The following is a 17,939-nucleotide window of genomic DNA, read 5'->3' on the forward strand; positions in this document are numbered from 1 at the left end:
TGTCCGTCTCCCACCTCCAAAAGTTGTCTCAGCTGTTGGACGCAGTAGTGTGCAGCACTCTCAGTCCGCTTGGTGTCCTTGAGCGCTACTCTTAGAGCGAAAGGAAAACACAGCCATGTCAACAAGGGACTGTCCGCCAATGTGCTTCGGGATGGGGTCAAAGATGACAGGTGGGGAGCGCCCCGCACAAGCATGGCTGCCGCGCTCCCATCACCGGGCGGACAGTGGGCTGGTAGGGAGGCGAGCGGGCCGCTGCCGCGCATGCTCCCAGTTGCCCCGCACCAACATGGCCTCCGCCTCCCCGTGAGCGCCGTAGCCGCGAGCCGGCCGTTGCTGGGCATGCTCCCTGAGTGCCCCGCACCAGCATGGCGGTCGTCTTCACCGGGGTGACTTTAATTCTCGGTTTTCGGTTATAGCCGGCCGGTGCTCAGTTCTCTTCAGAAAGCTCTGAGCGCCTGGTGGAGCCGGGGAAAGGAAGGGAGTGCAGGCGTGAAAGGGGAGAGGGGACTGCGGGTATCCGGGCCGGCTCCTGGCGGGAGGAAGATGGCTGAGGGCGAGCGGCAACCGCCGCCAGGTAGGACCGGCCGGGCCCGGCCTGGGTGTGGGGGTGCGGGGGCGGCGCCCGGCGCGGGGGCGGGGAAAGGGTGTGGTGTGGGGGGCTCGGCGGGAGAAGGGGTCGGGAGGTGGGGGAACTCGAGCGGCAGAAGCGGCTGGGCCCCGAGGAGGAGCCGGTGGAGGCGCCCCAAGAGGGAAATGTTGGGACCTGCGGGGTGGCCAAGAACCCGGGACTGCGAAGGGGTGGTGGGTGGGGCGCGACACCGGGACTTGGGGGGCCCCGGCTGCCAGAGGGCCGGGAGGGCAGCGCCGCGGCCAGAAGGGGAGGCCTTTTCCGTATCTGGGCTGCGCGTGAAGTCAGCCCTTGAGCTGGTGGGGAACTGCCTGGGATGGGGGCGAAAGTGATTCTGGTGGCTGCCTTCTTTATTAGCCCCTGCCCAGCGGGCGACGGGTGGTGCTCAGTGGGCCTGCGCCCGCCCGCCCCGGCTTTCCAGACTCCTCCGCACCCTTCCCGCCCCTCATCCTCCTACCCCTCTGTCCCTCTTGGAAATCGGGCTGTGGACTTTTCTTCCATTGGCTGACAATTTATTGAGAGACCTGCCCTTGGTTGTGTAAACCACTGATTAAAAAAAGCTGGTTGTGCAAGATGAGCCTGGCCTCGCCATCTGTATCTTTTACTTGCGCCGTGGCCTCGCTTTAGTTCATCTCAAATAACGGATGCCAGTGGTAGGGAAGGAAGGGATCTTCTAGAGACCTGTTTTCCTGGAGAAGGGGAAGTCTGTTGGCGGTTACCTGCCGCCCTCTCTCGAGCCAAGAAGGACTGACCATAGAGAATTTAAAATTCTGACAGGGCGAATAGGTTGGCCAACAGCTAATGTGTTTAAAGCAGTGGGTATTCCTTCTGTCTTGCACGTGGGGCTCTCTGGGAAGGTCTCACTCAGGAAGGAGAAACTCATCCTCCCCTCTGCCCCCAACAGATTAACAAAGAGCTGGCTGTGCTCTGTTAGGGCATTTGAAACCATTTACTTCGTTCAGTAGAAAACTTCCGTGCCCGTGCCTTTAGAAGTTCTGGTAATGACTGTGAGAGCTATAAGCCAACCGGAATTCTAGGGAGATGAGTGCATCTCCAAAGTTGGGTGGCTGGAGGGACGGCCCAGGCACTGAAGGAGATAAAGGGAAGGTATCTATATGGCTGGAAAGAGCCAGGTCCCTGGAGGTGGTTCTCTTTGAAGTTTGAAACAGGACATTTTGGAGCAAGTGGAAAGAACTACTTGACTTAGACAGTGTAGTGGTGAAAACCTTGGGTTTTTAAGAGTTGTACAGAGCTGGCTCTGCCTGGCAAATCACATTCTCTCTTTTTTTTTTTTTTGAGAAACTGGGGCTGTTATATCTTCTGCACCGAGTTGTAGTGTGTGTTCCACTGATGATGTGGGCAAAACATGGCACGTGGTGGGTAGTCCGGAAATGTTGATTGCTGTTGGCCTTTTAACCTTTTTTTTTTTTTTAACGTTTTTTTATTTATTTTTGAGACAGGGAGAGACAGAGCATGAACAGGGGAGGGTCAGAGAGAGGGAGACACAGAATCTGAAACAGGCTCCAGGCTCTGAGCTGTCAGCACAGAGCCTGACGCGGGGCTCGAACTCACAGACCGTGAGATCATGACCTGAGCTGAAGTCGGCCGCTTAACCAACTGAGCCACCCAGGCGCCCCAACTGTTGGCCTTTTATTTATTTATTTATTTTTAATTTTTTTTTTTTTTTAACGTTTATTTATTTTGAGACAGAGAGAGACAGAGCATGAATGGGGGAGGGTCAGAGAGAGAGGGAGACACAGAATCCGAAGCAGGCTCCAGGCTCTGAGCCATCAGCCCAGAGCCCAATGCGGGGCTCGAACTCACGGAACGTGAGATAGTGACCTGAGCCAAAGTTGGCTGCTTAACCGACTGAGCCACCCAGGCGCCCCAACTGTTGGCCTTTTAAAAGGTGGTACAGGAGCGCCTGGGTGGCTCAGTCGGTTGAGCATCAGACTTCGGCTCAGGTCACGGTCTTGTGGTTTGTGGGTTCGAGCCGACATCTGGCTTTGCCCTGACAGCATGGAGCCCAGAGCCTGCTTCAGATACTCTTTCTTCTTCTCTCTCTGCCCCTCCCCCGTGCGAGGGCATGGTATCTCTCTCTCTCTCTCACTCTCTCTCTCTCAAAAATGAATAAACAGGGGCGCCTAGGTGGCTCAGTCGGTTGGGTGGCCGACTTTGGCTCAGGTCATGATCTCCTGGTCTGTGAGCTCAAGCCCCGTGTCGGGCTCTGTCCTGACTGCTCAGAGCCTGGAGCCTGCTCCCGATTCTGTGTCTCCCTCTCTCTCTGCCCCTTCCCTGCTTGCTCTCTGTCTCAAAAATAATAAACAAAAAAATTTAAAAAATGAATAAACATTAAAATAAATAAGTAAATAAGTAAATAAATAAATAAAAGATGATACAGGTTGAACACGTAGGCTGGTTCTCTAATGATAGATGATAATACATTATCCTCTTTTGGGGGGTTTTGGGAACATCTCTAAAACTCTAGATAGTTCCACCTTATACAGTGAGCTCGTAGGGTATCCACATGTCCCATGGCACCTTTGTCAGAGATTAGATCTGAAGCTGGAGAGACTGTTAACATGATTCTCAGTTTGAAGGCTTGTTTCTTTGATTTGGGATCGTGTGTTCCGGTAACAACACGTGTGTATATGTCTTTAGTCCTTGTTGCAGTGCTTCCTGCATGGTAGCCATTCGCCTGGTACCTGCCTGGCCTTGCCTGGAGAGTTTCCCACCTGTGAAATCACTTCAAGAAGGGCTGTCCCCTTGAAAGGAGCAGTTCTCTCTCAAACTTACAAAAGGGCTCTCTGTTCCTCAAGATCATTTGCAAGTTGATTATTTGGAGTGTGGAACACATTTTCTCATAAAAACAACGAGGTTAGGTTACCAGCTTGACCTATAAAGCTTATCATTTAGCATCTTAAAGTAGTAATTTATCAATAGTAGAGGTCTCAGTTGGGCTTGCAGACCAGGTGGGAGGAGGAAGAGAGTATCTGATCTGTTTTTTGGGTTCTGATTTGAAGTTTGAATTAGGTAGAGGTTGGTCTTGTTCTCATCTCAGATTCTCTATCCTCCTCCTTAGGTCTCCACGTATCCTAGTGCTTTCCCTTTCCTCAGGACCTCTCCAGGCATGCTCCATTCTCCCAAATATCACATGTTCCAGAACCTTCTTAGAGCCCTGTCCCCTTTATACATGCAGCCAGTGTCAACTTGGTTTTAGGACACATTTATCATATGTTGTGAATGACTCTTTCTGGAGAGTTTGTGTTTTTTATTTTATTTATTTATTTAAAACAATTTTTTTAATGTTAATTTATTTTTGAGAGGGAGAGAGAGACAGACAGACAGACAGCCAGCACAAGTCGGGGAGGGGCAGAGAGAGGGAGACACAGAATCTGAAGCAGGTTCCAGGCTCTGAGCTGTCAGCACAGAGCTCGATGCGGGGTGTTTGGAACTCATGAAATCATGACCTGAGCCAAAGTCGGATGCTCAACCGACTGAGCCACCCAAGTGCCCCAAGATAGTTTGTGTTTTCAAAAGAAGGCATTAACTAATACCACAGATCTTCAACAGTACATTCAGGCATGGCCCCTCTATCCAGGTCCCTTGGCTCCACGTGTATTTTGGAATTCAGAGTTTCTCCGATTTCGGAAAGCAATGCCCCATAATCAAACAAAAATACTTTCGCAGCAAACTGTAAATTCCCTAAGAGAGATCTCTGCAAAGCCTGCCAATGTCCTCATGTTGGTTTAGGCTTAAGTTTTGTACCAGATGAATTTGTGCCGAACTTTTTTAAAACTTTGGGTATTTGGAGCTTTTTGGATTTTGGAATTATAGAGATTTAGGGCTTATTTTTCACAGCATCACAAAGTGAAGGGGATCCTGCAGTGTGGCGAAGAGACTTGTGGCTAGAGAGGCCAGTCATCCAAGCAGTCAGCTTTGGTGCTAAGTTTGCCTCTAGGTCAGTGCATGGAACTGCCCCGTGTTTTCCTTTCCTCAACTCCTGCCAGTATAGAAACTCTGTTTTAAAATAGTTTTTTTTTTTCTGTCTGATTCCAAAGTACTGTGTGCTAGTTTTTTTTTTTAAATCTTTTTTTAATGTTTATTTATTGTGGAGAGACAGAGCATGAGCAGGGGAGGGGAAGTGAGAGGGAGAGACAAAGAATCCAAAGCAGGCTCCAGGCTCCGAGCTGTCAGCACAGAGCCCGACGCGGGGCCCGAACCCACAAACTGTGAGATCATGACCTGAGCCGAAGTCAGACGCTCAACCGACTGAGCCACCCAGGCGCCCCTCCATGCAGTAAACACCTTTATATACCTCCTTGTGCATTTCTGTGAACACTTGAAGGGTCGATGCCTACAAGTAAAACTGTTGGCTCAGGGGCGCCTGGGTGGCTCAGTCAGTCTTGATTTCTATTCAGGTCATGAGCTCATGGTTTGTGAGTTTGAGCCCCACATCAGGTTCTCACTGGCAGTGCAGAGCCTGCTTGGAATTCTCTCTCTCTCTCTCTCTCTCTCTCTCTCTCTCTCTCTCACTTTCTCTGCCCCTCCCCCACCCCTCTCTCTCTCTCAAAGTAAATAAATGAACTTTTAAAAAAAAATTAAAAAAGAAAAAAGAACTGTTGATTCAATGGGTATATGTGTGTTTTTTTTAAATTATTTAAGTTTTTTTTTTTTTTTTTAATGTTTATTCTGAGAGAAAGAGCATGAGTGGGAGAGGGGTAGAGAGGGAGGGAGACACAGAAACCGAAGCAGGATCCAGGCTCCAAGCTCTTAGCACAGAGCCCGACTTGGGGCTCGAACCTGCAAACCCTGAGATCATGACCTGAGCCAAAGTTGGAGCCACTCAGGCGCCCCTATGTGGTTTCTACTTCAGAAGCCCGTGCTGAGTTGCTTCCTCAGCAGATTCTACCAAGACTCCCACCAGCAGCGCAGGAAAGTTCCTGTTTCCCCTTCACGGTCGCTGCTGGATGTTTTCAATATGCCAACCTGATTTGGAAAAGCCATCTCATCCAATTTACATTTCTTTGCTTATTCAGAGGTTGGCAGCGTTTTTTCAAATGTCTATCAGCCATTTGTATCTTCTTCTCGTCTTTGAATTGCCTGTTTATGTCTAAAAGGCCGACTTGGTTTTATTTTTCTAACCATTCTCTGGTTGGGGAGCTGGAGGTGAGGGGCGCGGGCATATGGTGGAGCCACTGAACTTACCACTTGTAGAGGGGACGGCCGGTACTGTGGGGGCTCCTTGCCGAGTAAGGAAAGGCTTAACAAGCCATTACTCTGTCCCGGGAGTGTATGTCTGGTTTACTGAAGGGACTGGATATTGGAGCCTTGGTTTAAAAGTGTGTGTTGGGGGGGGGGGGGGGGGGGGAGGGAGAGGGAGAGGGAGACAGAAAGGGAGGGAGAGAGGGAGAGGGAGAAAGTTGGGTTGGGGCTAAGATTCTATTTATCTGTTTGCTTTTTCACTTTCTCTGTCAAGATTCTTCGGAGGATAGCCCTCCAGCCACTCAGAACTTCATCATTCCAAAAAAGGAGATCCACACGGTGCCAGACATGGGCAAGTGGAAGCGTTCTCAGGTACCAGTGACATCTGCCCTGTAGGGTCAGAGCTGGGATGACAAACTTGGGCTTTTTCAAAGACGGTGAGCTCCTGACCTTTCTTGCTCTTGGAACCGGAGCTGTTAGAAGCTAGGGAGAGAGATGACAGGGGAGCCGGCTGTCCCTCTCTCTCAGGGGGAGCACTCAGAGAATGCTTTAGTGGGAAGGTCTCTGGGGTCTGGGGCCAGGGTAACGCTGGAGAGTTCTGCTCCTGGTTCTCATAAACCATCATCCCTTGAGTGTTGTCTTCGCCGAACATGAGTGTCCTAGGTGATGACACGGGTCACTTTGATTCTTGGTTGTAGGTTACAGCCAGTCAGGGAGCCAGCGTATCAAAGAGAGCTGAGGTTACCGTGTGGAAGCTTAGGCCCGGGAGGCGGCTGAGCCTAAAAATACCAAGGAGCTGGGACCTAGAACAAGGAGGAGTACAGACCAGCCCTCTGTGCTGCTCAGTCCAATGGTGGGCAGAAAATAACAGCTTCTGCCTCCCAGGCTTCTGGCACAGGCTGTGGAAAGATTGGGATTAAGAAAAGAAAGTCAGTTTCAGATCCACGGGGAAAGCCTTGGTCCCAGCTCCAGCCAGGTGCCTACACCTGGTCTGCGCAGCAGGGGTGGGGAGGGTCACTTCTACAGAAGGACAGATTCCCCTGGGGAGTCTGCTGGGCTTATGCTGAGCCTGCACCCCCACCCAGCGTTGCCGTGCTTGGTCCTTCTTGGAGCTGTGCAAGCCTTCTGGCTTCTCTTTCACAAGCTTGCCTTCTCAATATTTGGAGATGGTTAACGTGTCTTTTCTGTATTGTGTTCCCCCACCAAGTCTTTGCCAGGATCAACACCGTAGTCCCTTCGTCTGCTCAAAGGGCACAGTTTGAGTCCTTTTGTCATCTCGATTGTTCTACCTCGGGATTTCTAAACCTCTGCACTATTGACATCTTGGGCGGATAATTCTTTGTTGTAGCAGGCTGTCCTGTGCCTTGGCAGCGTGTTTAGTAACTTCCTTGGCCTCTCCCCCTGCTAGATGCCAGGAGCACCCTTGCCCCTGGTTATTACAACCCAGAATGTCTGCAGACATTGTCAGAAGTTGCCTGGGAGCCCCATCGCCTGGGTTGAAAACCACGAGTCTACCCCCAAATGTGACTTTAGTTCCTTGCCTTCCCCCTCGATGTTTTTTCCAAGGAGGATTGGGTATTCATGGTGGGCCAAGTATTATTATTATTATTTTTTTTAGCTCATTTAATCTTCACAAGAACTCTGGGAAGTGGGCTCAGTGGTCATCTCCCATTTTGAAGGTGAGAAAACTGAGGCCAGGAGATAAAGAAATGTAGGAAGGTGGCAGAGTTGGTAAGTGGTTGGGATGAGGTTCAGGATTCACACTCGGGTCCTCTGCCTCCAGAGACCCAGGGGTTGGGAGCCACAATGCTTTAGGCCACAGATCAGCAAATTACTGCCTGCTCATCTAATCTGGACCTTGGCCTGGTTTTGTAAATAAAATTTGAAATATAGTGAGTCTCATTTGTTTAAGTATTTTCCATGGCTGCTTTCCCAGTACAGTGGCAGAGTTGGGCAGAATCGAGAATTTGTGAGCCAGACTTTGGGGCCCGCAGAGCCTAAGATCGTTACTCTTTGGTCCTTTGTAGGTAAAGTCGTTGACCCCGTTGTAGGCACCAACATTTTTCGAGAAGTGTTGGTTACTTTTTCTTCTGGAGTGTATGTTGAACGATACTGGATAGAAGCCTTTCGCCTGTCGGTCAAGTGTACGGGCCTCTTGTGGGTGGATGAATGGCTCTGTGCCGTGGCCCACACAGTTTCACTAGGCCGCAGAGCACAGCAGCCAAGAGCATGAGCTTGGGGCCAGGGAGGTCAGAGGTTGAAGCCCAGGGCCGCCATTCCTTTTCTTGTACTTAGGCAACTTGCATAACCTGGCCAAGCCTGTTTCCTCTACCATAAAATAGGCTTGTTTGGAGGCCATAATGACACAAAGGCCAAAAAGTACCTGGCTCAGCGCTAGGCATCCGTGAGCCTCGCTGAGCGGCAGGCAGCGTTTAACAACTGTTACAGTGATGAGGGTGGTGGTGTTGGTGGAGACCTTGCATGTCATGTTTATAAGAATGAGCGGAGCTTTGGTCAAGAGACCCAGACCCATGCGGGAGCAGGGGCCACGGAGGGCCACACTGCCCCTTGCTGCTTCCTGTCTCTGTCCCGGTGTAGTTTGTAGGAATGACCGTGAACGCTAGCTGCCGGCGTGACGAGGGCTCAGACCTGCTCTGCGACCCCTCGTTTCCACTTGTTGCTGTTCCACGGGCTGTAGGAAAGGCCTGGTGCAGGAATGCTCCCTTCTAGACACTGAGTGGTCAGTTCTCGGGGCTTGCTGTGGCTGCTGCTGGCATCCTTAAGGCTTGGAGAAGGAGGAAGGAAGGAGATGGGAGGCAAAAGAGAAGAAGAGGAAACAGGACCAAACCGAAGTCACCTGCTCTCAGAATTCCCTCTTCAGGGGCCTGAACCTCAGTGCTTTCTTTTCTTTTCTTTTCTTTTCTTTTCTTTTCTTTTCTTTTCTTTTCTTTTCTTTTCTATGTTTATTTTTGAGAGAGACCGAGCGCAAGTGGGGGAGGGGCAGAGAGAGAGGGAGATGCAGAATCCGAGGCAGGCTCCAGGCTCCGAGCTGTCAGCACAGAGCTCGACGCGGGGCTCGAACCCATGAACCGTGAGATCATGACCCGAGCCGAAGTCAGCCGCTCAGCCGACTGAGCCACCCAGGCGCCCCTCGGTGCTTTCTTAACCCCTGTGCTGGCAGCAACGGGGAAGGGAGCGCCCAGTTGGAAGCTGGGGATGGGTGTGCCGGGAGACCTGGCCGTGGGCAGAAAACAGTTTCTTCTCCTGGGAGCAGGGAGTCTGCACTGCAGGCTGACAGCCTGATCTGTCTGGTGGGGGAAACTTCTGGAAGACCACCAGGTCTTGCCGGTATTCCTGCGCTCCTGGTGATAGGGTATAATCGTTGAGCACTTGGCCACACAGCCTTGGAGTAGGCCTTGCTGGGTCCTGGCTCCACGTCTAATGAGATCTCGGTCTTAGGAGACCTTGGGCGTGTCTCCTCTCCTGAAGCCTTGGTTTCCTCATCTATGAAATGGGGAGAGTGAGCGGGTCCGCCCTGTGGAGTTGTGTGAAGGAACTGCTGCCAGCAGTGGTGAGCGCACAGTAAAGTCTGGCCCGGGGTCCAGGCGTCACTGCGGTCACTGGCTTGCCAGCCGTGCAGGATGGAGGGTAGTGGTGGCGAGTTTGGCATTAGCCTTCAACCTCTGCTGCCGGCCGGCTGGGGGCCGGGGCCAGCTTGGGGTGCTTCGGTAGCCGGGTGGGGCTGGGGCTGGCCCGGGTCGTAGGGGGCCGTGGGTCTGACACCCCTCTCCCTGTCCCCACTCCCCGCTTTGTTTGGTAGGCGTACGCTGACTACATCGGGTTCATCCTGACCCTCAACGAAGGTGTGAAGGGGAAGAAGCTGACCTTCGAGTACAAAGTCTCCGAGGTAGGCACAAGCAGGGAGCCTCTCCCGAAACAGCCCATGGAGTCGTGTGCTCGCTGCCCGCGGCGGGCCAGGGCAGAAAATGAGATCGTCCAAGCACACGTGCGGGTTGGCATTTTGGTGTCTGTATGGCCGATCTTTTCTGCTCTGTTTTGTTCAATCTGTGAATTGACGTATGTTTATAAAAATGGGATCAAGCTAATCATGCCGCTTGATAGCCTGCATTTTTGCTAATTGGTGTTTTTACGTAACTTTTTAAATTAAAAAAAGATCGCGAATGAAGGAAGCGTGCTCGCTTCTGTTAGCGAAAGGGTCACTAACAGAAGCGTATTAACAGCGAGCTGACCTCCGCCTATGTTCCGTCTCCTACCCAACTTCCCGGGGCAGCCCTGGGCACAGTTCGGGGAATGTCACCCAGACCTGCCCTCTGAGCTCCCCCTGTCCCTCTGCCACCGTGGAAACGGCTGCCTCATCGAGCCGGCCCTCATTTGCTTAAACAGCCCCTAACTGTGGACTTCTCGGTTGTGTCCCTAAATGTCTCTGCTCTGAATGTCTCTGCTCTGAACATCTCTGCGTATAGATCTGTGGGCGCTCTTCCCTGAGGAGCCCTTCCGGAAGTGGGGATGTTGAGTTGAGGGTGCACACGGCAGGGTGGGTGCTCTCTGGCTGCTGTTTCGGAGACAGGGTGTTCGTGAAGAGAGGCCGAGAGCTTCGGGGAGGTGTGGGGCCTGCAGGCTGTTAGCTCTTGCCGGATGCCGTCTCCCATGGCCGGGCCCCAGGCCTCCAGTGGCCTCTTCAGTTCCTATCCCAGTTGGCCCATAGTCACCTTGAGACTCTTATCTCAGACACCAGGGTGCAAGTGGCCTCTCAGTATCCCACCCTGTTGGGCCAGGCCTGGCTCTGTCACGACCGGGTCTCTCCACCTGTCCCGAGGCTGGCATTGCCCCGCTGGCCCTCACACCCTGCCCCGTGAGAGCTGCCCCTTCCTGGGCCGTAACTGGCTGCTGGGTGGCTGAGGTCTCGTTCTGTGACTGGAGACCTCGTTAGCCTGTGCTGGGAATAGACAGCCTTCTCCTGGGAGCTGGCCCACTAGTGATTTCGTGGGTTGGGAGAGAGTGGGCTCATCCTTGAGCCTGTGGTGAGGGAAGCTGGGCTGGGCTCAGTGGGCGGGAAGTATGGCGGAGGAAGTCTAATTACAGGGGGATGTTCTAATTACCCTGGCAGATCCTGAGCTGCCAAATCCCCCTCGGGTCCCATAATTGCCCCTGACACTTTGATGGTAGACTCCACGCCAGCCAGGTGTTGTCCTGGCTCGGGAGCTGTTCTTTTGGCGGGATCGCAGCATGCTTAAGTGCTCGGGTTCTGGAGGCAGGCCGACTGGGTTTTGATAACCTCTCCCTTCCGAGCTGAGTGGCTTTGTCCCTCTCACGCTCTCGCTCTTCATCTGTAGGCGGAGGAGCCAGCAGACCTACTCATGGCCCCTGGGGGAGATTCGCTGAGCTCTTCCTCGTAGGGTTGTTGGTATAGTGCTCGGTGCGTATTGCACACAGCGGGTGACATTGTCATCGTGAGGTCTTATCACTAGCTGTTTCTCGGGTCTGAGTTCTAGGAGTGATGTTATTGCTTCATTTGGAGGCTCTTCCTGAGCTGGGTGGGGTTCATCTCAGTGCCGGGGTCGCGGGCTGCCTCTCATGTGGTGGGCAGAGGTGACTAGTTTGGCCTCCAGGGGCCTCCCGGCTCCTGTCCTCAGCTGTTAGGGCATTGGAAGGAGCGGCTCACGGCATGTGGTCTCAGCCCACAGACGGCATGTGGTCTCAGCCCACAGACGGGGGGCCGAGGGCCACGGGCTGCTCGGAGCTCCTACTTCCTCCCATTCCTGCTTCCTGCTGCCGCTGCCGGGATGGCAGCTGGGGAGAGGGCAGCACGGCCTTGGGTGTCGGGGCCTCCAGACCAGCAGCAGCAGAGGGGACAAGCAAGGGCGGTGTAGTGAGGCTGTCTAGACCAGCATTTAGAAGGCTTTTGTTAAGTTTGAGATTCTATCTGTCCTAATCTTTGGGGGTTCAGGTGTTTGATTTTTGTAAAATGTGAGTAGATAAGAGGCTTGGTTTTGCTGCTGTTTGGTTGGATTTTTAAGTTGGAAGCAAAGAAGAAGAAGAAGGAAAAAAAAACCCTGGCAGGTAACGTTTGGGAGAAAATTGTACTGGTCCGTGAAATCCAAGAGGAGGCATTGGTTTAAGGAAACGGAGGGTAGCTCAAATGGTTGTTTGTCCTTCCTGGGGGCTCCGGCCCACAGCACCCCCCCCCCCCTTCAGCCCCTCTGCCTCAGTCAGACAATAGAGGCAGCCCCTGTGTTCTGAAAGCCCTCTCCGGGAAGAGCTAGGAGCCTTTTAATTATTCATCGCCCCAGCCGAGCCAGCAGCTGGGGCCTGGCTTCCGCAGCCTCCCAGCACCTTCTTTATCCCCTTCAGTGCCTTGCCCACCATGGAGATCACCAGGGAGTTGGCCAGGCTGGTACTTCCCTGGGGCCAGGATTACTGAGCCGTCACTCCCAAGTCCCAGTTGCTGCGTGGGGTCAGGCTTGCTCTGGCCTTATGGGTTCCTGGTGACCTGGTTCTTCGCAAAGCTGGCTTTGGCAGTGCTTTCTGTCACATTTCAGCTGGGCAGCTTTAGTCACCCTGGCCCTCTGCCTCGGCCAGGTCTACAGGGAACTTCTCCTCTTGCAGGTAACTTTTACTCTCCTGCACCGCCAAGCATAGAGAAAGGGAGGTGAGGGACGGCAGCAGTCAGGCCAAGGTCATGTTGCACAACGCCAGGGGACGCCATTGTCGTGGACCGCAGTGTCTTTTGTGCCCCTGGAACTGTGGGCGGGGAGGGTGCGGGGTGGGGGCGCTGGCTGACCTGTATTCTGTTGGCTCAAATCCACTCCCCCCCCCGCCCAGCTCTCAGACTGTTCCTCTGCAGGGCCTTGCAACGCAGCAGTGGACCTGACCGTGCCTCGCCTTCCTCCTCACAGCTTCTCATGTGGGTCCCACCCTGGTAGCTCGTAGTATCGGGGGTTCCTGTGTGTGCCCAGTGGACGCAGGCAAGACCTGCTTCTTGGCAAGGTCCGCTTTCCCAGGGCTGTCCACCTCCGCACACGCTCTGCCCTTGTGCCCTCTGCTAGCCTTTTGTCGTGGCCTATTTACTTACTCATTTCTTGATTTTGCCAGCCACAGGCAAGAAGGAGCCCTTTTCTCGCTAGCCCTCCCAGACCTCTGTCTCGGATAGCCTCACCTGGTTTCCTCGTTGAGTAACATTGTGTGTGCTAACGCTGCCCTGGCCTGCGGCACCGATTCCACGCCTCGGTTCCTGCCTGCTGTGGGAAAGGTGTAGGGCGATGGGCTCCCAGACACCGCAGCCCCACAAAGCATCGCACAGACTCGGCCCTACAAAGCCTCACAGGGGTTTGTACCTATGACCCGGCAGGTCCACGGAGTGGGAGTTAGCAGATTGTTGATGGGAGTGAGCGTATATTTGGAAATAACCCAAGCATTTAGCAGTGAGGGATTTGGTAAAAAATTATGGCACGTTGGCGCAGTGAAATGCTATTCGCGTATTAAAGGCTATTGTAAGATTGAGTTTACGTGTTGAGGTGGAACGAGGCTCATGAGGCACTTGACAAGGCTACAAGGCAGTGCGTGTCCCGTGACCTGTGTTTTATTTTTCTTTTTTATGAAGACTGGCAGATCTCTGTGTGTGTGTGTGTGTGTGTGTGTGTGTGTGTGTGTGTAACCTGTGTTTTGGAGCCCGTGTGTGTATAAACGTATGCCACGGCCCCCGCCCGGCACTGCACTGGCAGCCTCTGGATTGCGGTGTGGTCCCGTCCCAACCTTAGGAGGTGTTTATCATCACACCCGTTTCCGAGGTCAAGAAACAGCTCTGATGTCTACAGAGTTGTCAGATTGCTGTGTTCTGCACCGGAGACTAATCCCATATTGCACGGCAGCAGCGTTTCACTTAAACAAACAAACAAACAAACAAACAAAAAACCCAAACACAGGCTCTGAGAATTCAAGCCACTTTCTCGGTGTCTCGCAGCCCCTGATGGCGTTTCCAGGCGGATTTGAATCCAGGTCTGTCGGCCTTTAAAGCCACGAGAAACAGTAGAAAACACTATAAAAAGACAAAATTGGAGACTACGTTAAAATGTGAATAGCATTTATTCCCGGGTAGTGGGATTTGTCCTCTTGCTTTGACGTGCCTGTTTTCTGTGACGAGTTGGTGTCGTGTACCCAACAGGAGACCCCAGTACAAGGTACTGAAGCAGATCGGGACTGGGGTTCTTGCTTATCCAGCAACTTCTTCTTGATAGGCTGGCTCTAGGAGACCAGGTGGTGAAGCCACTCCTGTCCCTTCAGCCACATGCTGGTCCCTTTCTGTTAAGCTCACTGTGCGCCCCCGGCCCCTCCTTCATATTCAGTGTGGTCAAGAAGAAAGGGGGACAGCCAGGAGAATGCCACTTAATGCCATGCCTAGGGGTCATTGTCCCCTGGCAGTTGGGACTTCGCTCTGTGGCTCTAGCTGGAGGCCACTAGCGATCGTGGCTTGGCCCCCTCTATTTTGTCCACTACAGGCCATTGAGAAGCTGGTCGCCCTTCTCAACACGCTGGACAGGTGGATCGATGAGACCCCTCCGGTGGACCAGCCCTCTCGATTTGGGAACAAGGCCTACAGGACCTGGTATGCCAAACTCGACGAGGTGAGGCTGCCCCGGGACATGCTTGGGGGCTGGGCTAGGGGTGTGGGAGACTTCGGGCATCTCAAAATCACCGGGGAGTTTGTTAAACAGCAATTCCATTTGCCAAAAATACGAACGCATTTACCCTGTGCCCCGGCCGTCTTCTGGGAATCACTGCCGTGGAGGCCCACTTCTCAGCACAGTGCTGTTAATCAGGTCCGCGTTTGCGTCAGCGATAGATTCCAATGTCCCAGGTGTCCGTGTGCAGGGCATCAGTTGAATAAGCTAGTAGATCCACCCTGGAGTACTACGCAGCTCTGAGAAAGACGAGGAGGCTGACTCGGGAGCTCAGGGGAAGGTGCTCTGGGATTTGTTGTTCCGTTGAAGAGGAGTCTGGGCTCTGACACGCGGTGAGCTACTTTTTGGCAGGAAAGAGACAAATAAAAAGACATGTTTGTGTTGCTCAGTTTGCATAAAGAAATTCACTGGAAGGATGCACAAGAGGCTAATAAAGCTGTGGTTTCTCTGAGGGCAGGGGAGACTGGGGAGGGGGACAGAAACTTCTCAGTGCATCCCTTTTATAATGCGTTTGTTTTTGAATCATGTAACGGTGATACCTGTTCAAAGCAAGCAAAAAAATAAAATGCAGGATCCTGGGCCCTGCCCTTGGAAAAACAGTCTTTAGGGTAGAGACTAGGAAGCCCGATTTTCCCCAGGTCCCCAGGAGATTTTCGGGTGTCCATAGACTGAACTTAGAGAAACTTGGGTCCTGATTTGTCTGGCTCAGTGTTTTTGCCTGGAGCAGAGGGGAGTCCCAAGGACCCAACAAAATACCGTCCCTGCCTAAGAGCAGCTTGGGGCTGCCTCTGGACTCTAAGAGGGCACATGGTCTTTTTTTTTTTTTAAGATTGTGTGCAGTTACTGGCTTAAAGGAAGTTTAACACATCATAGCTGTACAGCTTGATGGATCTTCCTTCCTTCCTTTCTTTCTGTTTTAAAGGAGATAGACGTTTATTGACTACACCGCCAGGGGGCGGTGGGCAGGACAGCAGAGGAGAGGCTGTCTGCAACCTCGACAGAGCTTAACCCATGTTTCTACTCTTGCACCCCCCACCTGTATCAAGCGATAAAACATTCCAGCCTTCTAGCAGGGTCCTTATGCCTCCTTGAGTTGATATCCGCCAAACTCCTCTGATTTCTGTCCCATAGACCAGTCTTACCTGTTTTTGAACTGCCGACAGACGTGACTTCTTTTGCTCAGTGTCACGTCTCTGAGATGCACCCGTGTTGTGCGGAGCAGTGGCTCTTTTCCGCGGCGGTGTGGTGCCCCATCACATAACCGGCCCACAATCTGTTGCTGATGGACGCTGCAGTTGAGGGCTGTTCCCACATTTGGGCTACTGTAAATGCTGCTGCTGTGACCATTCTCGCACGCGTGTTTTGGTGGACGTGTGGCAGACATCCTCGCTGCCCTGGGGACGTCAGTGACTTACCAGATTGGGGGGGGGGGGGGTTGGATGGCTTCTTTTCCATTCCCTCCTATCTTGTCCCAGACCCTTGTCCCCCGGAGGAAGGCTCAGCAGGCTAAAAGCCGCCCCAGGTCGTCTCTCTGTAGCGTGAGAGGTATCAGAGGAAATGTCTCCCTCCTCCTCTTTCTGCAGCCAGTCAGAGCAGGGAGCCAGGCCGGCCTGGCATGGCCAGCCGGGCCCCGGCCAAATGCTGCCCCTGGGTGCCTGCCCACCGGGATGCTGCCTCATCTGCTGCCACCACTTTGTGTCTCTTGTGTTATCAGGAAGCAGAAAACTTGGTGGCCACGGTGGTCCCCACCCATCTGGCAGCTGCCGTGCCCGAGGTGGCCGTTTACCTAAAGGAGTCCGTGGGGAACTCCACGCGCATCGACTATGGCACAGGTACCCGCCACTCCGTGTTTCCTTGGCTTCACTGCGGCCTCTTCTTGGGCTGCTTCCTTCGTGCCCTGGCTCTTTTCGGGGCCCTCTGAGCAGGCCACCTTTCAGGGCCAGCTGGGTGCAGCGCCCCGGGTTGCGGTGCAGGGAGGCCCGGGGCTCCCTCCGCGGCTCTGTCATGGTCCACCAGGGGGCGCTGCTGCCACGTGCATGGTGTCTGTGTGCGGCCTCGGTTGTCTTCTTTGTAAAGCCGAACTCTGTGAGCTCATCGCCATCGCAAAATAATTTATTGAGTGCTTACTATATCTCAAGGCAACCCCTCCCCAGGCCCTTGCGAAATGAAGGAGCTCAGTAGCCCTTGGCAGCATGGCGGCACGCCCTCTCCCCGGCCCCGCGTCTGCGTTGAGTTCTCTGGGAGAGGCAGGCCCCTCAGGAGGGAAGCGTTGTCTGGGTGGGGGTGACTGAGGAGGACTCCGCTTTGGTAGGCCCAGCTTTCTGACCTGACCCGAAGCAGCAAGTCCAAGAGCGGCTGCTCTTCTGGGCCTTCCCCTGGCCTTCAGCTCGGGTTCTTCAGGAGGAGCACAGGCCGTAGAGGCAGGCCGGCAGAAGGGCCCCCTTGGACCTGGGTCACGGGGAGGTTTTGTCTTCTGCTCCCCTGTTGCCGGGGAGCAGGTTTATCAAGTGTTGGGGGACTTCCGCGGGTAGGGCTCTGACTCAGAACAACAGGGAAGAACCCCGAGGGGAGACTGGCCAGGTCAGAAGTGGGGAGGTTTCTTCCGTTCTCAGGGGTGCAAGAGCCCCTGAGTAGGGTTGCTGGGACTCTGGCGGGTGGAGATGGGAAAGCCTGCAGGCGAGAGAAACCGCTCACAAGCTTCCCAGGCCCTGAAGTCACCTTCATTCTACAGAGATGGGACAGGAGGTCGCCGAAATATTCTCTCCCTGCCTCCCTCCAAATATATACTTTTTGGTAACACTATGAACCATGGCATTCAGTCCGGAATCCAGTCAGTGGTTTCTGTAGTACTGCCCACTCCTATTTGACATGACCGGGAAAGGAAGGGGGTGCCTTTTGACCCTGTGATGTGACCACGCGTTCCCTGCTTGGAAGCCTTCAGTGGCTCCCATTGCTGTTAGGATAAAGTCTGAGCTTTTTACTGTGGCAGGGAAAGCCTATCCGATCGCCAGCCTCATCTTGTTATACTTCCTCCCTTGCCCTCTCTGCTTTAGCCACACTGGCTGCCTTAGCGTTCTTCGAACATACCTTTTTTTTTTTTTTTTTTTTTGCCTCAGGACCTTTGCACATGCTGTTTCTTCTCGGTTAGATTGCTCTTCTTGCTTCCCTCACACCCAGTGCCTTGCCAACTCTTATTCATCTTTCAGATTCACTTTTACTTCCTTGGGGAAACCTTCTCGGACCCTTATGTCAGGGTTCCCCTGTGATATCCTCCAATTATCACTCCATCCTCCTTCAGAGCTAGAATTATAGAAGTGATTATCTATTTAATGTTTGTCATCCTGATAGATCATAAACTGTCAAACAAGGGCATGGACTTAAGTCTCCCTAGTGCCTGATATGGACAG

The 17,939-nt window shown here is 53.2% G+C and overlaps 1 protein-coding gene across 2 annotated transcripts in view; it reads left to right on the top strand.

Moving 5' to 3' along the window:
• The first annotated feature begins 10 nt into the window (after positions 1 to 10).
• PTPA (protein phosphatase 2 phosphatase activator) overlaps positions 11 to 17,939 on the top strand; it is a 31,077-nt gene continuing 13,148 nt past the window's right edge. The window contains exons 1-5 of one of the 2 annotated variants that reach the window (XM_042912035.1): positions 11 to 170; positions 6,108 to 6,205; positions 9,654 to 9,740; positions 14,350 to 14,475; positions 16,247 to 16,364. In XM_042912035.1, the coding sequence (XP_042767969.1) occupies positions 116 to 170; positions 6,108 to 6,205; positions 9,654 to 9,740; positions 14,350 to 14,475; positions 16,247 to 16,364 (484 nt within the window). In that variant the 5' untranslated portion in view covers positions 11 to 115. Of the gene's footprint in view, positions 171 to 281; positions 575 to 6,107; positions 6,206 to 9,653; positions 9,741 to 14,349; positions 14,476 to 16,246; positions 16,365 to 17,939 lie in introns of those variants that run through there. The other variant, XM_042912036.1, reaches the window with a different exon arrangement.

This window comes from Panthera leo, chromosome D4, assembly GCF_018350215.1.
Source record: "Panthera leo isolate Ple1 chromosome D4, P.leo_Ple1_pat1.1, whole genome shotgun sequence".
NCBI classification, from domain to species: Eukaryota; Metazoa; Chordata; class Mammalia; order Carnivora; family Felidae; genus Panthera; species Panthera leo.